Source organism: Cavia porcellus, unplaced genomic scaffold (assembly GCF_034190915.1).
Source record: "Cavia porcellus strain 051 isolate PalLab524CR breed Dunkin Hartley unplaced genomic scaffold, mCavPor4.1 scaffold_25, whole genome shotgun sequence".
Classification (NCBI taxonomy): domain Eukaryota; kingdom Metazoa; phylum Chordata; class Mammalia; order Rodentia; family Caviidae; genus Cavia; species Cavia porcellus.
In genome coordinates, this window is record NW_026947508.1 from 40146054 (window position 1) to 40170317 (window position 24264).

The 24264-nt window shown below is 50.3% G+C and overlaps 1 protein-coding gene and 1 non-coding gene across 3 annotated transcripts; one reads left to right on the forward strand and one right to left on the reverse strand.

Moving 5' to 3' along the window:
* Positions 1 to 2641: 2641 nt before the first annotated feature.
* On the forward strand, positions 2642 to 22832 carry Faah (fatty acid amide hydrolase). 2 transcript variants are annotated; one of them, XR_010043152.1, is made up of 15 exons: positions 2642 to 3214; positions 9959 to 10072; positions 12588 to 12722; positions 12932 to 13065; positions 13148 to 13354; positions 13591 to 13631; positions 13848 to 13972; positions 15201 to 15326; positions 15807 to 15904; positions 17200 to 17299; positions 17549 to 17589; positions 18298 to 18337; positions 18823 to 18931; positions 19347 to 19511; positions 19701 to 22832. XR_010043152.1 is itself a non-coding variant. In XM_003462484.5 (15 exons), exons 1-15 carry the CDS (start codon positions 3020 to 3022, stop codon positions 19827 to 19829), a joined length of 1740 nt encoding a protein of 579 aa, XP_003462532.1. In that variant the 5' UTR covers positions 2766 to 3019; the 3' UTR covers positions 19830 to 22832. The 2 variants fall into 2 exon arrangements, 1 of the variants encoding a protein (XP_003462532.1); XM_003462484.5 differs by having other exon boundaries at positions 2766 to 3214; positions 19366 to 19511.
* LOC111754749 (small nucleolar RNA U13) lies at positions 4320 to 4420 on the reverse strand. The gene has a single exon (XR_002789417.1). It is a non-coding gene; the product is annotated as a small nucleolar RNA U13 (small nucleolar RNA).
* Positions 22833 to 24264: the final 1432 nt, after the last annotated feature.

Here is a 24264-nt window from a genome sequence, read left to right on the forward strand (position 1 = left end):
ATCCTAACCCTACCTGCTGCTGAGGCTCATTACCATGAGTTTGAAGCCAGCCTGGAGTATAGCGAGATCCTGTCTCAAAACAAAACAAAACAAAACACAAATGAAAGCTTGGCAAGTACCTGCCTGGCAAGCATAAAGTTCCACCTTCTACTATCTGCGTAATTAGGTTTCAACATAAGGGATTTTGGAGTAAGCATACATGCAAACCACAGCAATTCCTTAAAGCAGGACCCAGTCTTCCCTTCTCTTCTTTCCCCTCCCCTTCCCTGCAGTACGCCCCCCACTCCCCAGAAGAGCTCACAGAAGGGAAAGGAAGGGGAGAAGCAGAGCAGTACTGTTCCTATCCCCTGAACAAAGACTTCAAAGCCTGCTGGACTGGAGTAGTTGTTTCTGTTCTGCATGTCCTTCTCCCCTGGGTGGCCTGGTGCCCACCTCCCAGGTAGCTCAGGAAGGCACTGCCAGTCTTCCTATGGGACAGCTGAAGACTTAGTGAAGACACATGAGCCACTGGCACAGTGAGCCTGACCCCGAGATACCTTCCTGATAACGAAGCTCAGTGGAGCCTGGACTGGGCCCCGCTGGACCTTTACAAGCACCTGCTGTTTCATTCCTGGGCTCAGCCTCAGTGGCTGCTCCCATTTCTCCTCCATGGTGCCTTCCTACAGCAGTGGAAGGTTTCGATCTCAGGCACCAAAAAACAAAACAAAAAAAGGAAGGCAGGAAGGACCCACATATAGCTCAGCAACTTAGTGGCAAAGCACCTGCCTGGCAAGTGAGAGATTGTGAGTTTGATACCCAGTACAAAAAAAAAAAAAAGAAGAAGCCAGGGTGGGGATGTAGATCAGCAGCACAAGTGCCTGCCTGGCAAGTGTAAGGGCCTGAGTTCTGATGTCTGATACCAAAACAACAACAACAAACAAACAAAAACCCAGCAGGCTGGGAGTGTGGTGGTACAGGCCTGTAATCCCAGCCCTGGGAAGGCTGAGGCAGGAGGGTCCCTGGCGAAGTTGAGGCCAGCCTATGCTACAAAGTGAGTTCAAGGCCAACCTGAACTGCATAGTGAAAGCTTGTTCATGAGTGAATGAAGCCTGCTGTTTTCCTCTGGAACTCAGTTCCTGCAGACCAAGAATACATTCTCAATTAGAAAACATAATTTGGTTCCATCTCCCCCGACTTCTACAGTATAATTTTCTCCATTCTTTCAATTTTTTCCTCCCTAGCCCTTCATTTTTCATGAAGTAACTGGTGCATTTATTTATTTATTTTATTGATAATGGGAATCAAACTCATGACCTGGTAATTGTCAGACAGGCAATGTGCTACTGAGCTATATTCCAGGCTCACACACATTTTTATTTAATTTAATTTATTTATTTAGGTACCGGGGATTGAACTCATGACCTCAAGTTTGTCAAGCAGGCACTTATGCTGCTGAGCTAAACCCCTGGCCCCTCACATTTTTAAAAACTAAATGGTAAATGATACATTTTGATGGACATCAAATGGAGAAAAAATGGGAGAAGATACATGTTCTGTGAAAACATTTTTTTTCTCCACTAGTAACTTGATCAATAAGCTCTCATTTTTTAGTCCAGTGAATTGTGCTTTTTTTTTTTTTTTTTTTTGAGACAGGGTCTCAGATGAATTCACTGTTTAATTTTTTTTTTTTTTTTTTTTTGTCGTTTTGAGACAGAGTCTCTCTTAGGCTGGTCTTGAACTTGCAACGATCCTCTTGCCTCAGCCTCCCAAGAGTGCTGGGACTATAGGCATGAGCCTTCACACCCCGCTGAATTCATTGTTTTGACAACAAAAATCATATTAAAATATTTGCATACCTTGTTCAATTGGAGTTAAGTGCTTTTTACTTAGCATTGTGTAAAAACAGTTTTTTTTTTTTTTTTTTTTTGTCTTTTTCCTTTTTTATCGGTACCGGGGATCTAACTCACGACTGTCTGCTTGCAAGGCAGGCGCTTATGCCGCTGAGCTAAATCCCCAGCCCCAATCAAAGACAGTTTTATAACTTTTCTGTGTGCAGCTGTTCCTTGTCGGGCTTTTGGGTTTGGGTAGGGATAAATTATCACTGGCTTTGGATTAGACCTGAGTTTGAATCCTCCCTCAGTCACCTGTGTGACCCAAAGAAGTTATGTAATCCTCTCACCTCAATTACTGTACCAGTTAATTGTGAATAACTTCTCACAAGACTGTTGGGAGAACAAATAAGATAAAGCACATAAAATCCTGTGAGAGAGGTCTTGTCAAGTGTAGGAGTGTGTCTGTAGTTACTGGGAAAAGTCCAGATCTCCAGTCGGGGTCAGGTAGTTTTCTTTTAGCGGGATGAAGGTTGAAATCCAGGCAGGCTCAGCACCGGGAGAGGGTAAGGTTTGAGTGGACAGCCTGTGGGAAGTGGCAGAGGAAATGGACTAGCTATGGGGAGTTTGGGTCATGAAGAGGAGTCCAGGATGAAGGCATAGCATCCAAGGCTTGGGGTAACAAAAGGTGGCAGCCCCAGAAAAACTACCAGGATCTGTCCCAGGCTGGCATGGGTAGAGGACGCCCTGCGGTGCTCCGCCAGGACTCAGTTCTGCAGGAAAGATGCTGCTTCATGTTTGCAGAAGTTAACGCGGACCGCGAGCCCGGTCTCTGGCTGCAGCGGTCCTCTTGGTCCATGTCCAGGGGGAACCTGGGCTGCTAGGTGCGTGGGGGTGAGGCCATGCTAAATCACGGCACTGGTGCTTCTGAGGGCGCCCTCGCGAAGCGGATCCCCTTCTCGGTTGGCTGCTCGGCATCGCCAGAAGGGGAAGGACTCCGGGAGTGATCTCAACCTGGAGGCCAGGCTTGACTGTGACCGACCTCCGCACGCTGCCATCCTCCAGCTCCACACTCTCCTGCCTACCGGGCTGGCGTGCGATCCGGGAGATCCAGGCCGGGTTTTGGGCGGAGCGCTGAGGCTGCGAGCACTAAAGCTGCGGGCGCGGATTCCTCGTTCGTCGCCCTCTGCCGCAGACCCCGGCGCGACATCATGGTGCTGGACGAACTGTGGACCTCGCTCTCCGGAGCCTCCGGGGCTGCCCTGGCCTGCTGCTTCGTGGCGGTGGTGGTGGCCCTCCGCTGGTCGGGTCGCCGGACAGCGCTGGGCGCGAGGGCGCGGGCGCGGCAGAGGCAGCTAGCGGGCCTGGAGACCATGGACCAGGCGGCGCGGCGCTTCCGGCTCCAGGTGACTGCAGGGTAGTGCGGGGCTTGGCCGGAGTCCCCGCGCAGGGCTTCCAGCCGTGGGGACGCGCGCAGGCAGGTGCGTGGGCAGTGCAGGTGTGTGACTAAGGCACCTCTTCCCGCGGAGCTAAACGAAGAAGTCAAAGCAGGTCGTGGAGGCCAGCGCCGCTCAAAGGGGAGCTTTGCTGAACGCCACAGCCTTACTGATTGACTGTTAGACTAGCGCTCCGTGAGGGTCAAAAGGGTGCAAGGGTTTAGGACTTGGGAACCTGGAGTGTTGGCCCAGGGCACCCGGAAAGCTTGAGTTCAGGAATCTTGGTTTTGCCTAACGATCTTAAGAGGGAGCAGGAAAGCGACCCACGTGAGTGGGTTTTATTGGTAAAGTTGGTGGAAGTCGTCCCAGCTCCTGCCTCGCGGGCTGCTGTGTCCAATCCCCCTCTGCCCCCTCGTCTCTGCACCGCTTTCCCCCAGTAGGGCGCATGTCCCTGCAGAATCTGTCAACAAGCTTTGCTTTTCTAGCTTTGTCTTCCATCAGCTCAGCTTATGTGTGTGTAGTGGTGGGTGGTGGTAGAGGTGAATCTAAATTAATTATAGCCGAGATTTCACACACATTCGGGGGGCCATGTAACTATTTTGCATTTACCCCACACCACCCCAGAAGCTAGGATGTGTGGTATTTATTTTATTTATTAAGTAAAGACATATCTGGGTTCCAGGCTCCACTTGTCAAACTGGCCAAAAAGTCCACCATCAGTCAGTGTTAGGGTTTTCTCTGTCCAGACTGGATCAGCCCAGTGTTCAGACTGGCAGCCTCCTCCTCCTGAGCCTAGGGTCCAGCACTCTCATCTTTGGCTACCTTCTGGAAGTGCTTCTCTTAGGGTTGAATCCTTGTGATGAACTTGGTTCAGACTGGAGCCTGAGTTCTTTGCCCTTGTTCTCCTGTGCAGCCAGCTGGGTTCTGCCAGCTCCCCACTCAGTGTAGCCCTCTTCATGGGAACCTGCCCAGTTTCTGCCTGCAGGGAGGAATGTGCCTAGTAAGAAGGAATCCATTTAACTGCTAGGGCTGGGTCTTCCTACATTTCATCTTTGCCTTTTTTTTTTTTTTTTCATGTCAGATGGGTAGTGTGCCGATGTCCTACAAAGTTCAAAGGAGCCACATGTCATGCATTGAGCATGAACACCCAATCATCAGGTCTATGAACCTGAGGATCCACTTCTGCCCTTTTATTATTTTTGCCTTTTTAAAAAAATGAATTTTCCAGGATAGAAATTATGGCTCTGAAATACAGGCTTGTTTACATATCTTCCCTGGAGTAGAAGGCCTCGTTTTATATACCAAAACTTGGCTCTTTTGGCAGAGAAAATTATCTTTTCTGTTTCCAGTGACTAGAAATCACAGAAAGAGGATGTCTCAGGACTTTTCATCTGTGACTGTCTTGGCCCAGCCTTGAGTACCAAAGGACACTTGGGAGACTACAGCTGTGTGTAGTACAGCTCCCTACTCCTGCAGCTAGTTGTATGCTAAGCAGCAGGCCAGCTAGATGGGGAAGGAAGCTAAGTACCTCTGGGTTATCATGAATAGTTCATCTTGTCAGACTCTGGAGTAGCTCTACAGAAAGGTGTTTCTGATGACTCTGTGGACTGTGGGAGGCATATCTGTCACGACCCTTTACCTATTTCTACCATCTTCCCCCTGAGTAAATTCTCATATCTTTTCTAGACTGAAGAGAGGGATCACTGAGACTGTTGAGGTTGGGAAAGATGTCACAGGACATGCCTTTGCATGTGTGGTCTTGTTGTACCCTGGACGCCTTTTTCATGTCATACATCCAACATAGCTGAGGCCCTCTGGTTCTCAAATGTCACTTCCTTTGGTTGGATCCACCATCTCTTGGCCTTCTCCAAGCCTACATTGCATAGTGCTCTGAAATGATTTAGTAGGTGAATTGAAAGATAATATGATTACTAGTGGGACTGTCAGATCAAATGGAGGTGATTTTTTTTTTTTTATTTGAGACAGGGACTCACTATGTAGTTGAACTCACTTGAACTCACTGTGTAACCTAGGCTGGCCTTGAGCTTGCAGTGATCCTCTCGCCTCAGTCTCCCAAGTGCTGGGATGATAGGTGTGAGCCATCATACCTGGCTTGCATATGATGTTTTGAAATAGAACAAGAGCAATAAGACAGATGGAGGACAAGAAATGTGATAGGCTTCAGGCATGGTGGCGCATGCCTGTAATCCCAGCACGGAGGCTGGAGGATCCCAAGTTTGAGACCAGTCTGAGCAACTTAGCAAGACATTGTCTCAAAATTTTAAAAAATAAAAAGGACAGGAGCTATAGCTTAGTGGTAGAGCACTCCTTGTTTCTATCCTCAGTATCCCTCCTCCCGAAAGGTAGATTGATGTAGTCAAGGGTTATAAGGAGAACAATTACGTACAGGACAGAGAACTTATTTTATGATGGTCATCCAGAGTTAAATACAGAAAGTGCAGGAAATTGGTCCACAAGACTAAAGACCTAGAAAATCCAGCTGAGGGCCTGGATCCTACAGTAATGTCTGGTGAAGACCTAGAGCCCATGACGATGCCTCCCATGACTAGTCCAACTGGAGGCCTAGAGCCCATGACTATGACTCATACAAGTCTGTTTTACGGATCTGCACTGGGAAGGCCCAAAGGTCAGTGGTGGAAGCTAGAAATTCTATGCCAGCAGAGTGAAGGATCTGTGCCAATGGGTTGAGGGTTTTACATTTGAAGCCAAGAAGTGACACTCAAAATAAGGACCAGGGCTCCACTGAAAAGTACCACAGCCATCCTCAATGACAGTAAGGTCTCGAGCTCCTCCACTGCAAATAGTCGAGTACATGTCAGGAATTCAGTGTGACAAGCTTCTTTTGAACATTAAACAGCAAACATCTTCCCCTCCAAAGCCAGGAAGCGATTCTCTAAGTAAGGACCAGAGCTCCCCCAAAGTGAACCACAGCCATTCTCAGCAACAAGGTCCTGAGCTCCTCTAATGATAATGGCCAAATTCTTATCAGGGAAGCTAGCAATGACGAGCTCTTCCAGGAGAACCAATGGCTTCAAACAACAGCAGAACTTAGGAGAACCCTCAACGCCTCACTCTTCTTCTCCATGTCTCCTTTAATGCTGGCAACAATCCTCACATGTGCTATCTACACACAGCAACATGCTGATTTAATTCAGATGGTGTTAGATTGACTACCAGTTTTTAATCCGTAACACAGGTATACTAGCTTCCTTTGAAAATTTTCTCATACAGGGTGGCCACACAGTTACTTACAGGTTATGAGTATGTGTCCCTGCATTCTCTACAAGAAATGGTTCCCTGTTCACAGATTAACCTCCTGGAGGTGCAGACTTCCTTTGGTGTCTTATGAAGGAGAGAATGGCTCAATTGCCTGATAATAGCTGAAGACAAAATAGTTGTTAGCAACAGTCTTATCAGCTGTTGAGAGGGAAGTTAAAGTATGTGCTGAGAATGGGGGTGCAGATAACTTGTAAGAACAGGAACTCTGCCTTGTGTTTAGATGGGAGGAGATAGTGAGCAGACCGCTAGTGCTAATTATCACATAATGGTGGACTCTGTTGATTTAAACTTTCGTCTCTAGTGTGTTAGGCACATTTATTTATTTAGCTATTTATTTATTTTGTCTTTTTGAGGCAGGGTCTTGCTATGTAGTTCAGGCTAGCCTTGAGCTCACTTTGTAGCCCAGGCTGGTCTCAAACTCACAACGACGTTCCTGCCTCAGCCTCCTGAGTGCTGGGAGCCACTACACGAGGTTGTGTTAGGCATTCTTAAATTTTATTTTTTATATTTTTTTGAGATGGGGTTGCACTATGTAGTTCAGGCTGGCCTTGGGCTCACTATGAAGCCCAAGTTGACCTCAAACTCACATCAATCCTCCTGCCTCAGCCCCCTAGGTGCTGGAATTACAGGTGTGTGCCACCACGACCAGCTGGACATTAAAAAAAAAAAGCAGTGAGCTTCTATTTATATAATCTGACAACCCATCTTTCACTGGGAGATGGGAGAGGCAAGATACAGTACTCTGTGTATAAGCATGATCATTTTTTTTGGACATTTTATTATTTTGAAGGTAGTAAAATACAATAGAACAAGACAGAACAAAGCCAGTTGAGACCATGTAGTGAAATTGGTACAGAACTTCATAGCAGGTTACTGGGATAATAACAATAGGTACCACAGTATATCTTGTTATCATCATCACACTATTTGTTCCTTTTTTTTTTTTTACAAAGCATATACTGTTTTATTTACACAACAATCTCTGCCCACTGTCACAGAATAATTAGGTGTTCACATTGCAACAAGAATTGACACCCAACACTTTGTAGGCCCTAGACCTTGATGTCACAGGCTGGGTCTGCCTACGCGCAAACTATGGTTGCCACGCTGAGCCTTGAGAACCTGACCACAAAGCTGGCAGTATGTCACACTGGGACACATTAGTTGTTCTTTCAATCATGTGTAGCAAAATAAAATGAAGTACAGAACATTATAGAACTTATCAAAACAGAATATTGAATAGAACAGTACCATTAATCAGAATAAAGCAAAACAGTAGTAGAAATATTTGCCTTCAAAAAGATGGTAGAAGGAAATCCCCCTTATTTGCTATATTGCATATGGTCAACCTCCCAAGAGATGCTCAGATCTCTGGTTCCCACTTGCTAAAGGGGGGCAGGGGAAGTGGGATGTTTAACTCTAACCGGTAGGCCCACTATTGCTTACTAGGGAGGCAAGCTGCTTGCTTGGTTTCTCAGCACCCTAAGTTCCAACATGGTGCGGATCTCAGGAGATGCTGGTGGTCCCCCCCACCCCACCCCGGGGCTGCTGCAGCCTGCCACACCACAGCTGCTTACCCAGCATGATCACTTTCTAAAAAAAAAAAATGCAAACAGGTATATCCATTTTGGGTTTTTCATACACAGTTATTTCCTATAAGAGTTCACTGGAAACTGTTAACTGCATTTCCTTTTTCATAGAGGGACTGTGCAGGGTGGACCAGGGGTGGTGAATGCTTACTTTGCATTTTTTATGCCCTACCTTCTAAAAAAAAAAAAAAAATCAAGGGTTATGTGGTGTTTTGGGGGTAAGGCCATGAGCTCTTTTTTTTTCTTCTCTGTAACCTGCTATATTAAAAAAAAAATAGAAAATCCAAGTCAATGCTGTATCCATTTAACAAACTCAGGAAGGGCTCCTGATGTGTGAGGGCTGAGGTACAAAGGCTGTGGTGTTTGAAGATGTTCCAGGGTGGGGCAGTGTAGGTGTAAACAGTCATGCAGGAATAAGGGCACTTTGGCCTAGAGATTCTTCTGGAAAGTGCTCTGGAGCCTGTGATGTGACAGGATTGGAAGGGGAGGACAGGGGCCAGGTTGGGCTTTACACAGTCTGGCCCCAGAAGAAAGGGCAGACCAGGGGGACAGGGCTTCAGCTAGGCAGGAGTTCGGTTCCCTGTGTGACCCACGTGGAAGGGCTGGACTTGGAGGAGGGTCTGGCCCAGAGAAGTGGCCATTTTCCAAATTCCTTGGGAGGTAGGTGAGGGAGTGGTGGTGAGGAACAGGAAGGACTACAATTTTTCACCTGAACTCTTGGATGGATGGCAGCTCTTTCACTCTTGTGAAAGTGGGGGAAGTGATGAGATCACAGAGGACTAGGGCAGGTGACAAGAGGAGCCCTGTGAGTTGCTTTGGAGCTGGCTGGAAGATGGTAAGCCCATGGCATGGGTGAGGGCTTGGAGAGAGTCAGGGCCAGGTGGAGCGCAGACTGGAACCCAAAGGAGAACAAGCCTTCCCCCAGTGTCAGAGGGAAAACAAGGTGCCTGAGGAACCCTGAGGCACTTGTGTATTTCTCTGCATCCTGCACTTTCTTGTCCTTTAGACCAAAGCTGAAATGTCCCCTCTCCAGAGAGGCCTGCCTTGGGTGTCCACTAAACTCTATTTGCTACCTCATGGTTTCCTCTCCTACTCTACCTCTTCCTTCCCCTCCCATCCCCCGCCCCCGCTTCTCTCCCTTTCTTCCCTCCTCCCTCCCTTCCCTTTCCACTCTGCCTCCTCCAGCAACAGGCCCAACTTCGGTGGAGAGGTTGGGTGATGGTTGGGTGCAGGTGGACAGCTACTGGGCAGCTTGTGCTGGGTGGGCAGAACACTGCTCTTTACCTTTATAGTCCTTAGCAAGGTGCTTCCTCTCTCTGAGTCTTGGTTTCTTTATTTGTGCAATGGGAATGCTAGTGAAATGGGATCAAAACAAGTAGTATAGCCATGTATAATGGGGATACCACTTGAGAGGCTGATGCAGGAGAATCAAGAGTTTGAGCCCAGCCCGGGCAACATAGTGACACTCTGTCCCAAACAAAACAAAACATAAAAACCAAACAAAGATAGCGTGCTCCTATAGGATGCTTAGAGCATGTAGCGGGCAGCTACAATGGGGGTTAGCTGGAATGGTTGCAGGAATCAGCCTGAGGATGGCCTTCCTAGACCTGTCCTCCAGTACCCCAGAGAGGAATTATCACTATCCAGGGATAGCAAGGGTCTTCCCAGGCTGTGTCCTGACTCTGAAGTCTGAGCTTCACATGGGTGTAGCTATCACAGATAGGGATTTGGCAGTGAGAATCTGCTTGATGCTGGGGGCTCAGAGGGGCGTGGGCCATGTCTGCAGCCAGCACATGGGGGGCTGATTTGAGTGTGCTCCCCACAGAACCCCAACCTGGACTCTGAGGCACTGTTGGCCTTGTCCCTGTCTGAACTGGTACAGAAGTTACACAGTGGGGAGCTGTCCCCAGAAGCTGCCCTCTTCACCTATGTGGGAAAGGTAAGTGGCCCAAGACTGCTGGTTCCCTTTGCTCCCTTCTCCTCCCAATCTTTGCACAGGCTGTGGAGAAAACCTGGCTTGGAGCTGAGGGCCTCAGTGCCAGGGGCTGCCAGGGAGGGAAGGAACCTGGGTGCTTTGTGAGCCAGTGGTCTCAGCTGAAAACCTGGCTCTTAGCCCAGGCTTCTTTCTCCTTCCTGCCTCTACCCCTGTCATCTTGTGTGGTTTGTTCCCATTTTCTGCCTCTCTCCAGTGCCTCCCTGACTCCATTCCCTGTCAGCCACCCTGTCCCTAACTACCATCTTCCTTCATGCCCAGCAGCAGCCTCCTGGCCAACTCCCCAGTCCTTTCCTTTTTGTAACACTGGTATCCAGTAGCACTATGGCCAAGGGCACACAGGGCATTGGGGCTTGTGGCCTGCCATACTCTGCACTGGCTTGTTCAGCTCCTTCCCAAAGGCCCTGCCCTCTGCTTGGCCCCTTGCAAAGTCGTGCTAAGTGTGGCATGAGAGGCAACCTGACTGGAAGGCGCTGCTGTCCTGCATGCTGGCCCTGTTCTGCTCCGTCTCCTCAGCACATGTGGGGTTTCTACCTTTCCTCTTTCCCTTGCCCACCATGGGCTCTGTGGATAGAGCTTTTCGTATTTGTCCCCGCCCTCCCCAAAGATTAAACTCAGGGCCTTCATGCTGAGCTATATCCCTAGCTCTCCTCCCTCCCTTCCTTCCTTTTTTTGAGACAGGGATTCTCTGAGTTGCTAAATAGCTCAGGCTTGTTCCCCCTCCCGATATATTTTATTTCAAGGATAAAAAGAAGAAGAAGAAGAAAAAAAATTCAAAACACATCAATCAGGGGGCAACAGTGCACATTGTTACACTGCACATTGTTATCCCCGAATCATTCACCCAGAGCACAAGACATCTGCATTCAACTGTCCGAACAATACCAGTACAAAACTTTCTCTTCAGCGAACTCAGAGAAATCAGTAGTATAACTATCTTAATGATTTTTATATACATATGCATATGCATATACATATGTTTTTTCTTTCACCTAGCTTGAACTTGTAATCCTTCTGCCTCATCCTCTCAGACTGTTGGGACTGCAGGCATGCTCCACCACCCCTGGTCTTACTTATCTTTGAAAGTAGTGCTGAGCACATTGCCTTTCACTCAAGAAGTGTGCAAGAAATATATGGGAAAAGAAAGGAAGGACACATCGTGTTATGCATGTGACTTTTGTGTGATGGTGGGTATGGCTGTGTCACTAACAAAGGATAGAGTCTCAGCAAATAGTCTTGCTTCTTCCCTGTCACAGTCCTGGGAAGGCTCTTGCTCTTCCTGGTTATCTGAAGAGCACATTCCAATATACACAGGCTCCTCCCTTCCTGCCTTGGGTGGCCTGGGGACAGATGTTATGCAGTCCTGATTGTGGCAGCACAATGTACTTTTTCCCCCTAGGTTCTCACAAGGGAGGATAGCTGCAGCTGGCTCTCTCACCTTTCCTTCTTGGGGCCCAGGGCTGTGACTGAAGGGCTAGATAGATACCTCAATCATTCCTTTTCAAAAGAATGCTAGGCCCCAGGAGGCTGGGTTTAGCCTCTCTATGGTTCCTGTCTCCCTCAGTGGGCAGACAGGTGGCATAGAGGAGGGTGGGAAGTGGCTAGTGTCACCTTCCTCTCAGCTCATCTCTTGGTGGGAGCATCTGAGGATAGTGTCTTTTTTTTTTTTTTTTTTAAGACAGGATCTCACGATGCAGTTTAGGCTGTCCTTGAACTCACTATGTAGCCCAAGCTGGCCACAAGCTTAACAGCGATCCTCCTGCCTCAGTCTCCCAGTATTGAGATTACAGGTGTGCACCACCATGCCCAGCCAGAGAATAGTGTCTTGCTCCTCTGAGTTCCGTGGTTGTACCCTGGTTGTAGGAACTCTTTCTTTTTCTCTTTTTCTTTTGGGATTGAGGTCAAATGACCAGAGTGAGGCAGGGGCCAAATGTCCCTAGCTAGATAGCTATGTGGTATGCTAAGAGTCCTGGCTCTGGACCATATTGCTGTTTATCCTTTCCCTGAATATACTTTAAAAAGCTAACTGTACACATTTTACTGTAGTAAGCCTCGATTTACAAAAAAGTTTCTATTCCAGGAGAACATTTGTAAGTCAGATTTATTCCTAAGTCTGACAGAGTGAGTTTTACACACCTTTGACACAAACAATGTGTATTGCTTCGTGTTTCCTAGCAGTCCCCTCCACATCACCACTGCTCTTCCTCCTGCCTCTGGACCTCCTGGGTTCTGACCAAGTGCTGTACTGCTGTGCACTACACATTGTGCAGTAAGCACACAGCAGCATAACTATGACGTTGTTTGGCAGACATGTGAGCTACTTTTGGAATTGTTCACATCTACGTCAGTTTGCAGCTGTGCAAGTTTGCCACCTCAGTGTTCATGGGTCAGTGACTTACTGTACAATGAAAAGGAAAAGAAGAAGTACAGCTTCACTCTGTGTCTATTTCCTCCTTACCAGGCCTGGGAAGTGAACAGAGAGCTCAACTGTGTAACCTCCTACCTGGCTGACTGTGAGACTCAGCTGCGCCAGGCCCCACGTCAAGGCCTGCTCTACGGTGTCCCTGTGAGCCTCAAGGAGTGCTTCAGTTACAAGGTACCTCCCATGGTGTTAGGCTCTTCTTGCCCTCCATCCCTGCTGCCAGCTCGTGTCCTGGCCTCTTAGGTCCTGCAGAGGCATTGTGAAGTCCAGAAGTGATGAGAAGGACCTGTGGGTGTGCCTGGCCTTGGCTGGTGTGACAGAGTGGGGAGTGGACCTTTCCTGACTCACCTGCCATGTTTTTCCATTGCCCTTCCTCCTTGTAGGGCCAGAACTCAACGCTGGGCTTGAGCCTGAATGAGGGGGTGCCAGCCGAGGTCGACAGCGTGGTGGTACAGGTGCTAAAGTTGCAGGGTGCCATGCCCTTTGTGCACACCAATGTCCCCCAGTCCATGATCAGGTTGAGTCTCAGCAAGGTGGAGTGGGGTGGTTGGGAGATAGGTGCCAGCATGACCCTAGCTGACCTGCCACTGCTTTTCCAGCTATGACTGCAGTAACCCCCTCTTTGGGCGGACCGTGAATCCATGGAAGTCCTCGAAGAGCCCAGGTGGCTCCTCAGGGGGTGAGGGGGCCCTCATTGCATCTGGAGGCTCACCCCTGGGTTTGGGCACTGACATTGGTGGCAGCATCCGTTTCCCTTCTGCCTTCTGTGGCGTCTGCGGCCTCAAGCCTACTGGGAACCGCCTCAGGTACGATGGGTACTGGAACTTTTGGGCCTCTTGTGGCATGATCTTGGCCTAACTTCCACCCTCTCTGGGTTCCAGGTAGGGATTTGCTGAGTAGGGTTTCACTGGGTGGAGGTGTCACCACCAGCTATGCAGGGCTCCCAGGTTCCAATGGTGGGTGCTCAGAGATGCTACCCAACTTTTGGGATGGACAGAGGGGAGCCGTTTCCTGTTTCCAACCCCTTGTGTTTCTTACCCAGCAAGAATGGCCTGAAGGGCTGTATCCATGGACAGAGCGCAGGTGAGGTGTGCGGTTCTCTCGGTGCCCTGGTTGAGGGTAGGGGTCAGCCTGGTCTGCCTCTGACCCTGACTCTCTGGGGACAGGGCCACTCTAGGCCTGAGCTCCAATCTCTTTGTCTTGTTCACACTCCTGAGCCATGGCCCAGCCCTGACTTCATCCCAGCCCAGAGCCCACTGGGTCAGGTGACCCCACTTCTCTCCCCTCCCCGTCCCTCAGTGCAGCTCTCTGTTGGCCCCATTGCTCGGGATGTGGAGAGCCTGGCCCTGTGCCTGCGGGCTCTTTTGTGTGAGGACATGTTTCGCCTGGACCCCACCGTGCCACCCCTGCCCTTCCAGGAGGAGGTGAGTGAGGGTATGGGTGGGTAAGGTGGTGACCTCCTGAACCCAAGGGTTGTGTGTAGGCCTTGGAGCCCCTACTCCTGAAAAGCGGCCCCCAGGATCTGTGGCCAAGGCCAGCTGCTGCTCCTCAGATGACCATTAGGTGGCAACCTTGGACGCATTTGGAGACCCTCATGCTTTCCACCGTATTTGCCCCTCTGTGAATAGCAGTTTTACATATGTATTCCGGTCTGTATCTCCACAAGTGGGAGGCTTCACATGGACTGAGCCATAGTTGGATCCCCAAAATATCACCAAGACAGCCCAGTGATTAGAGCTGAGCTCACTGCTTCCTGAGGTGGCCCCCGCCTCCCCTAGAGCCTCCGCAGTATCTCAGAAGGCAGGGGTGCTGTGGAGAGTACCCTTCAACATGGGCCTGGATGAGACTGGATAAGGTCATGCCTAATAGTTCAGGACTGGGGACACAGCCACTGAGGATCTTGAGATGACAGGGTCTGAGTCCTGGGTGTGTCATTTGATGGTTTCTGTTGAAGAGTTGGTGAAGACTATTCAAGAATACATGGGGGGGGGGTGGAGAAAAAGGAATACATACGGGCTGGGTATGTAGACTTGAGCTAGCTGATATGAGCTCCATTTTTTAGCAGTCTGGTGTTCCTCTCTCCTATGCAGGCCTTCTGTCCTCACCCCAGCCAGGCTGAGGGGCTGTGGGCAGGAGAGTACGTCATGGTGTTCCTTGGGGATGGAGCAGGTGGGCAGATCTGGGCAGGGTAGGCTCTCATTCTCAGTCGACAGATTCAGACTACAGGAGCCTGAACCCTTCCTGCGGGGAGGAGGAGAGACGAGGCCCTGCCTGGAGCTCTGGGAGCCACCATATCCACACCAAGGGAGGTGATGGAGAGGCTCACCCCAGGAGTCAAGATGCCTGGGGCCACTGGTTGGCTTCAGGCAAATCCCAGCCCCATTATTTAGACATCAAGCTTCAGTTTCTTCATAATGACCAGTAGAAATTTTTATGTCTGCTTTGCCCACTTCCAAGATATGAAGGTGTTTTAGGAGAGGGTCACATGTGGAAGGTGTGCAGATAATCTCCTTCCAGGGCAAATGGCGCCGAGATCCAGGCTATAGCTGAGTAGCTTGTATCATCTTTAGGAGCTCTGTGTAGGCCTTCTCTCCTGAACTTCCTCTGCTTGCCCTGCCCCTGCCCCTGCCCCTGCCCCGTGTTTGTCTCCAGGTTTACACAAGCTCCCAGCCCCTGCGTGTGGGATACTATGAGACTGACAACTATACCAGGCCCAGCCCGGCCATGAAGCGGGCCCTGCTGGAGACCAAGCAGAGGCTTGAAGCGGCTGGTCACACGGTATGGCTGCAGGACCGAGTGCTGCCCGTCTCCTCCCCTCCAGGAGACCTTCCTGGTATCTGTGGCCACTCTCTCCCAGGCTTTCTGGCTCTGATTGTTTTGTCATTGGTGATCAGAACTGTGGCCCTGTGGGACCAATGTACAGAGGGCTGACCCAGAGGCTGGGGCTAGTGGTGGATGGAGAACTCAACACATGTGTAGTACATTTTTGGGGGACCTCACTGACTATGAACAATAGTGAGAAGCTGTCCAGAGATTCCCAGGCCCCTGACCTACTGGGCCAATGGTTCATGCTTATCTGAGGCAACCTTATATGTCATGGCTCCAGACTTCTCTCACAAGGGCCATTTTCTAGGGTGTTTTCATGGCTTTCATGAGGATAGCTACATGGGCCAGGTGGACCAGGCTGCCAGGTGGTGTGTGGGCCATGGGAACAAGCTGCATTCAGGCCAGAACCTTACCATCCCTCCATCCCTGCAGCTTATTCCCTTCCTGCCAAGTGACATACCCTATGCTCTGGAGACACTGTGTGCAGGTGGGCTGTTCAGTGATGGTGGCCACAGCTTCCTCCAGAACTTGTGAGTGCTCCCAAGCTTGGGCTGTATGGTGGGACCAGGAAAATGAATATACCCAGGGAGAGCAGTTGGGCCTTGTGACCCCCAGGACAGGCTCAGCCACATTCAAAGAAGACTTGAGCTTTCTGGGCAGGGACCTTGCTTTCCTTCCAGTTGTACATGTTGAGCCTGGAGCTATCTTGCCAGGGAGACTGAAGAGGCACCAGCCCAAGGGCGCCTAACTGTGCCTCTGTAGCCTGTTCTGAGTTTTTTTTGTCTTTTTCATTTTTATCGGTACCAGGGATCGAACTCATGACTGCCTGCTTGCAAGGCAGGCGCTTATGCCGCTGAGCTAAATCCTCAGCCCCTCTGAGCTGGTTTTTTGTGACTGTGCCTCTGTAGCCTGTTCTGAGCTGTTTTTTTTGTGGCATAGGAAGTGGGCAGGGGAATTCCTTGTGGTCTGGGAAATGTCAGAAGCAAGGGTAAGATCAAGGCAGGTGGATTTGGAGTATGGACAGCAGGCTATAACTGTAGGCTCTGTCTGGCCTGAGCCAAGTCTTTCTTTTTAAGTAGTACTTCAGTTTTTATTTCTGTAAAATGTGTGGGTTGTACCAGACTCTCTTTAAGGGATTTGGCAGAGCTAATGTTTAGAGAAGATGGTTCTCCTTAGCTGTTTTCAGACATTACTGGGGTAGAGGATGGACCTGTGAAGGTGGCTGCTGGTGATGGGCTGCCTGATCAGTGTTCCTCAGGCCATAGACTTCGTTACGGGGATGCCTGGACCTGTAGTCTTGCTCAGTCAAGGAATCAGTGTATCCTCCACCTCTACCCCCAATAGCTGAGTCTGGTACATGCTTCAGCAGAGGATGCTACCTCTCACCTTGGCCCTGGCGTTGAGCCCTGGGATTAGGCACCTCAGACCTGTCTGTAAGATCTCGAGCCAGATCAGAGACAGGCTTCATGTGTAGCTGCCCTAGAATGCTCCATGGGAGCCTGCAGGCTGGCATCAGTTTCGATGGGCACAGGCCCTCAGTCTGGTGAGAGATGTTTCCCTCGGCCCCTAAAACTCTGAGATCTATTGGAGGTGGGGAGCCTGAGTCTCCTGCCTTAGGGACTCTGGTGGGTGTGCAGTGTCCTGAAAAATTGGCAAGAAAAAAAGCCTGTGTTGGAAAATGGAAGGTGAAGGGTTGGAGGCCAGTAGTCACTGAGATCTGGTGAGGAGTGAGTTACAGGGTCACCGAGCAGAGAACAGGTTGAAGCTGATGGGAAGCTAGGAGGGACCAAGGACAGGACCCCCAAGACTCCCTTTTGTTTTCTAGCAAAGGTGATTTTGTAGACCCCTGCCTGGGAGACCTGACCTTAATTCTGAAACTACCCAGCTGGCTTAAAGGACTTCTGGCCTTCCTGCTGAAGCCTCTGGTAAGAACACACGAGTACAAGGGGCTAAGGGAGCCTCTGGGCCCCCCATCCTGTGATACCCCAGCTCCTGGCTATTCCCTGCTTCACTTCGGCCTCTCCATTTGGACAGGCTTAGGCTCCTCTCCTCTCCACCCCTCTTCCTGACTACTGATCTGCATCTTCATCAACCTGCTTGCCCAAAGAGGTGACTTGGGTGGTCAGCTTGTGACCCCATGCTGAGTCACTGATCTTGTGTCTGTTCTGGTGCAGTTCCCGCGGCTGGCAGCCTTTCTCAGCAGCATGAGGCCTCGGTGAGGATTCTTCCACTGCCTAGATGCCTGCCCTGTCTTTGTCTTACCTGCTCTGAGTCTAGGTGATTTCAGACAGCCAAAGTCCCTGGTGGAGGTGGAAGTGGCTCAGGTTGGGGCCCTCAGGTGGCACCTTGAAGTTGCCTGAGTGGGGTCCAGGCCCAGCTGTAGAGTAGGGGAACAGGAGGGGTGCAGTGGAGGGGAGACAGTCTGGCTGGGCTGGAGGGAAACACTAGGAAGGAATTTTCCCAGGCTTGGTGGTACCCGGGTATGCTGGGCACTGGGTGACACATTGAAATACATTTTGAGTTCTGAACTGAACTGAGCTGCACCAGTCTTATCTACCCTTCAGTGGGCAAACTGGAGAGGCAGGGCGTAAAGCATCTCACCTCCACACAGACACTCTGCACTTGTTCCTCCTTTTACCTGCAGGCGTTAGGAACCCCTGACAGCCTTAGCCTTTCCTTGGTCCTGAGGATAGTGAGGAATCAGGCCTGGTTTAGTGTGAGCTCCGCTGTGGAGTCACTAATAATCCAGTTTAAATTCTTGTGAAGCCTGGTGTGTCTCATCTGGTCTTTGAACTTTTCATCTGGCTTTGAGCTTCTGCCCTCTTAGAGATCCCTAGAGTGGAGGGCTACGGAGGAGCAAGACCTAGAAGTATTGAGAGTGGCTGTGGCTGTAGTGGCTGGTGACTTTATTCCCTCTTCCCAGGTCAGCTGGAAAACTCTGGGAGCTACAGCACAAAATTGAGGTAAGGCCTCGAGGCTCCTGCACTTGAGTAGGGGGTGAGGGAGGGAAGCTGTTCAGAGTAGCTGTCAACAGGGTCTTCTGGCCAGTGCCACTGCTGCTCTGCTGGAGTGACCTGTCAGTCTGCCTTGCCCTTCCCAGGACCCTGCTCTCTGATGCTCATTTCCACAGTGCTTATCATGGGAAGTTGAGTTAGGATGGGGCTCCTGTCCTGGGTGCTTCTTGGCTCCATGGGGCTATGCATGGCCATGCAGAGTGTAGTTCCACTTTGGCAGGGAGACCAGTGACTGCAGTTTGGGTGGAAGGTGGGGCAATGATGCCCTTCTCAGTGCTTCCTGCCTGCCCAGAGACCCTCCTTCTCCTCATGGCTCAGCTCTGCTGCAGTAGCAGGTGGTAGGACCAGAGCCCATCCGGCCACTGTCCCTGCCATGAGTCCTGGACAGGCCAGGTTGAGTGAGTGCCTCCTTTGTTTCACTGGTGTCCCCTCAGGAGTACCAGAAATCTGTGATTGCTGAGTGGAGAGCGCTGAACCTGGATGTGCTACTGACCCCGATGCTGGGCCCGGCTCTGGACCTGAATGCTGCAGGAAGGGCCACAGGTGAGGCCTGTTTTCCAGCTTACTCTCATTCTGGGGTCCCTTGCCCTTGAGAGCATATAGTCTGGCTGGCTGTGGAAAGAGGAGTCATGGGGATTACCCTGATACACAGTGAGACCCCTGTCATATACACTACAAGTCAGAGACCTCAAGTTACAGAGTCTGTAGTTTTGAAGGGTGGTATTTGAACCTAGTTGGGATTTAGATGAACCAAGAAGATAGGAACAACATTCCAGAAACTATATGGGTAAAGGCCCAGGGCAAGCATCAGAGGAATTTTGCTGGGTTCTTTGGGTTTGTCACTCAAGCCTTAGCCCTGGAGAAGGTCTTTTCCTGCTGGGGAAAGACCATTTTATAGAGTGAGTGACTGAGGCCCAGCATGGACACCGAGCACTGTGACCACTAAGACCTGCTTTAGCCTTTGTGGCATGTTTCAGGGGCCATCAGCTACACCGTCCTTTATAACTGCCTGGATTTCCCTGCGGGAGTGGTGCCTGTCACCACGGTGACCACTGAGGATGAGGCCCAGATGGAACATTACAGGGGCTACTTTGGGGATATCTGGGACACGGTATTACAGAAGGTAAGGCCTGCCCATCCCTCCCCCTGCTACCTGCTGCCCCCCAGCTGGTGTCCTCAGCACTCAGCATCCTCAGCAGCCTTTCTGAAATCAGTACAACATCCAGCTCCACTTGCCACTCTCCTCCTCAATGAGGCACTCCCTTCCTGGACCCTGGGTGTGCCCCACTCCCAATGACCATGTCTCCTGCAGGCCCTGAAGAACAGTGTGGGGCTGCCCGTGGCCGTGCAATGTGTGGCTCTGCCCTGGCAGGAAGAGCTGTGTCTGCGGTTCATGCGGGAGGTGGAGCAGCTGATGACCCCTGAGAAGCGGCCATCCTGAGGGCTGCCAGCCACTTGGCTCCAAAGGCCCCAGCAGAACATACCCTGTAACCCAGCCCAATGGGGCACATGGCCACCCTGTGAGGAAATACTCAGCATGGGGCCGAGGCTTCTGTGTCCCCTTCCCTGAGCCCCTGCCAAAGACTCCCCAAGTCTGGATCTTGTTTCCCTCTCTGGTCTCCTTTCCATCCTGACCCCCATCCTACCCCCACACTTATGGCAACCAGCAGGGCCAAGACTACCAATAAGTCAAAAAATGTTTCCTCGCTGAGGGCTGCTGGGACTGGAGCCTATTGAAAGCAGGGCTGGCTTGATCTTCCAGAGCCAGGTGTCAGTCACGTCACCCTTCTGCCCCCAAGCCCCCCAAGTCTCCATTACCCTTAGGAGGGACACGTACAGTGTCTCCAGCACTTTATTCCAGCCCCTCCTCTCTTGCTTGGACTCACTCAGGGTTTGCTAGATACTGACCTTGGTTTCTCCTCCTCTGTTCTCTGCCCTTCCTGCTCCTCTGCCACTCAGTACTTGAAGGCCTGGGCCAGACCCTTCTTTCTCCAGGAGGCTTTCTGTGTTGCTTCTGGGCCCTGGAAGGTGTGAGCTCTTTCCTGCCAGGCTCCCCTATATGGGGCATCTGTGGCAGGTGTCTCCCTAACCAGCTCTCCTAAATGGTGGGGACCACATAGCTATGTCTTTGTGTCCTGTGGCCAGCACAGGGCAACAGGGTGGGCACCTGAGTTGGGCTGTAGGGAATTGAATGGACACCGGCCTTGAGCCAGTGCTCTTGGGCCAAGGAGCCCACAGGCCTGGGGTTGGTGGTCAGTGATCTGGGGAGAGTGTTCAGTTGCAGGGTCAGCTGAAGCCTGCCTTGTTCTGTTAGTCCAGAAAGTTTTTCATGCCAAGGAACAGGGAATGAGGGCATTCCTGGGAGGAAGTACTGTATGTCCAAGACCAGGGTGAGCTTGGATGAGCAGGGATGTTGAATGGGTACAGAGGAAACAGAGGTGTAAATAAGCCAGGTCAGCAACTCGAATTCTGTCTCAAAGGCAATGGCTTGTGAAGGGCCATATAGGCTCAGTGAGGGGAGCAGACAGAGTAAGAGTGCTGCTGCTGACTGCTGATCTGGGAGAGGGGAGAGGGCTGGAGAGACTGCCTGAGGATGGGTACTTGGGGTACAGGTAAGCTGTTTCATCTCAGAGTCTCGGTCCTGCTCTGGCTGCCTGCTCATGTCTCTTACTGGGCTGAGTTGCCTGGCAGGGGGAGCATAGTTTGTGGGGGACTGAGCACCTTCCACAGAATTCCCCATCTGCCGGCCCCAGCCTAACTCTTTTGTGGTCTGGAGAAGGCTGAGAGTCTGATCACTCATGGTAGGGCAGGTACTGGCCCACACCTGGCCTATTTTACATTTTCTTCCAACCAAATTGCCTTTCCAAGGCTTTCTTCTCCACCCTGATTTCCCTGTTCCTCGGTGCCTTTCCTCCCAGCTTACTGCCCACTGGAGTCCATGCCCCTACCAAACTGCCCTATCTGGAGGACCCACACCTTGGGGGTGGCTGACTCAAGGGCCCAACCTGCATTGAGACACCTAGATTGAGATAAGTAGGTTCTTGCCACACTTTGCCTTGGTTCCTCCTAACTTGACAACTGCCTTATAATAGCTGTTGTAATTTTCTCTCATTGTCCCATAAAACCATCTGTCACCTGTGCCAGCTTCCTGTTTCTCCCACCCATTTCTCTTTCAGTGACTGGTAGACTTGTCCTTTCAGACCCAAGGTGGGGATGCCATTCCTTTATTCTTTCGCTGCTGGTTCTTGATTTCAGCCTTCCAGACCCCTAGTCTGGCTACATCCAGCCCTGTGCTTAGTGGGGCTGGAGACGGAAGCCTGGCTGCCATCCTTGAGAGGGAATTGACATACACAACTGCTCCCTAGTGACTGATAAGATTTTTGTCGTGATAAGAAAGACAAAGCAGGGGCTGGGGATTTAGCTCAGCGGCATAAGCACCTGCCTTGCAAGCAGGCAGTCGTGAGTTCGATCCCTGGTACCGATAAAAATGAAAAAGACAAAAAAAAAAAAAAAAAAAAAAAAAAGCAGAAAAGAGGCCTTTATTGTGGGCACAGGAGGGCTACAGAAGAGAAGCAAGCACTCTTGGAACAAAGTAGAAGTGCTTTTATCAGGTCTGGCTGGAGGAGGAGTTTGGGAGTTGGGTAACATGACATAGCAACAACTGATTTGAAGCCACACATGTATGCACAAAAACAGGAAACATTAACTGGGGGCTGGGGTAGGGCACTTGGGTGGTTGTAGAGTCTTGGGATTGGAGAGGGCTCAGCACCTATGCAAAAAAGGAGCAGGGGGTTTATTTCTGGAACTAGAAGAACGTAGAAGTTACTCTTGGAGTAACTCTTGCTTCTCTGGGCCTGGTACCAAGTTGGGTGGATGTCATGTTAGAGATAGCTAAGCCTCAGGCTGGCAGAATCTATCAATAACCTGGGCCAGGTCAAGGGGGCACAAGGATGGGGCCCCTTGCAGCTGAGGGAAGAGAAGGGGTCACAGAGGCACAAAGCTATCCACTGTGGTACATGTCCACCATCATGCTTTCGTCCCAGCTACCCGCCTTTCATCCAGGTAGAGTGGTAACTTCCTAGCCCTCGGCCTCCCTGCTTCCATGTTTGCCAGCCCTCAGTCCCTTCAAGAGTGATCCTTCAGGAGTCAGTCATAGTTGAATCACTCTGCTGAAGACCTCCCACTGGAATAGAATCCAGTCTCCTCGTGGGACACAGCTCCTGTCCACCTCTTCAGTCTCCTCTTGTAGGTTTCTTCCTCTCATCTACTGTGCTCTGGCCACACAAGCACTTTGGTTTCTTGGTCATCTGGAGCTGGTCTCTGCTTCAGAGTTTTTGTGTTAGCTGTTCCTCTGTGTCACCTTCCCTCACACCAGCTGTCACTTTCTAACATGTTACCCTTTGTACATTTTCTTTAAAAATAGAATTCTTTCTATCTAAAATCATTTATGTGTTTTTGTCTCCTCTACTAAAGCAACCATACTTTTTCTTGTTTATGACTGTATTCTTGGCATGAATGATATGTGGAAGGTGCTTAGTTACTTCTGTGAAATTAAGAAAGCATCTAGTAGGGGGGCCAGGCACTGTGTTGGGTCCTGAGCTACAGTGATGGATGACACAGGCTTGGTTTCTGTCTTCTTGGAGCTTACATTCTAGAGGATATTTCTAGCGTGAAGGCAGGTGGGTGTGTTAACAAAGACTCTTGAATATTTAATGCATGGAGAGATAAGGTAACTTTTCATTAGAAGAGGAAGAAAGGGATCTAGATCATCTTACTGAGTACCTACAGTGAGCCATGTACCTTCTGGGCCCTCGGAGCTAACATGTCATTTAATCATCCCATTAACCCTTTAGTAGGTATTTTGCCCCCATTTTACAGAAAGACTATGTGCTGTGCTTGAGGTCCCATGGCAGGAAGTGGGGAATTGGAACTGAAACCTGGGTCAGCCTTTGTTAGTGCCTCACGTCATGTCCAGCCCCTTCTGATGTCGCACGACATGGAGACACAGCAAGCACATCGCCAGGGGAAGGAGTGCCTGAGTCAACTCTTCCCTTCTGATCACCTGTCTTCTGGACTCAAAACCTTCGAGGTCACAAGGTTGTCACCTGTTTCCAAGGTCTTTTCCCTTCTCACCATGTCCACTGTCACAGCTCCTTGTGTGCCTTGCCTGCTTCCGCTGTGGTTGTGTCTGTCTACTCTTCATGTAGGGCAGTGAGGGGGCCTTTTTAAGTGCAAATATGAATACACTTAATGTCTTTAATATCCATTGACTCCTGGCTCCAGCCTCCAAGGCCACACTTGGCCTTTGAGTGATGCTGAGCATCTAGCGTGTTTCCCACCTCCCTGCCCTTGGACCCTGCACTAGCTGTGCTGGACACTGCCCCTCATCACCTCTCACCTGCCCACTCACCCCTGACCACAACTCTGCCAGACAGTGTTGCAAGCGCTGCCTTGTGCTTCTGTCTATGTCTGAAGCAGAGGTGGTGTAACTGTAAGATCTGGTAATCTGTTTGATTGTGGAGCTGGTAACCCCCTGTGTCATTTGAAAATTGGGCATTACTATTTTTTATACATGAGGAACTGAAGCCCAGTTGTTGATTTGTCCAGGGCCAATCAGTAAGGGGTACAGAGAAAATATGAAACCCACATGTCCCACTCCAAGCCACACAAACTTTTCTCATTTGTACAAGAAGCATTGAACATGCTATAGGTATAGCAGATATGCTGAGGGTAGAAGTGACACCTACCTGCTCCTCTGAACATATCACACACTTCAGACACGAACACATAGTCAGTTCATGTGCTTCCCAGTAAGATGTTTTTGGTCCATGTTTCTCTAGCAGCTGGCCTTGGGTGGACTCCCCCAGCCCTCCTGC

Coding starts and splice junctions, on each gene's coding strand:
- Faah (XM_003462484.5), top strand. CDS start 3,020: ATGGTGCTGGACGAACTGTGGACCTCGCTCTCCGGAGCCTCCGGGGCT. Junction 3,215..9,958: donor CGCGGCGCTTCCGGCTCCAG/GTGACTGCAGGG, acceptor TGCTCCCCACAG/AACCCCAACCTGGACTCTGA. Junction 13,973..15,200: donor CCCTGCCCTTCCAGGAGGAG/GTGAGTGAGGGT, acceptor GTTTGTCTCCAG/GTTTACACAAGCTCCCAGCC.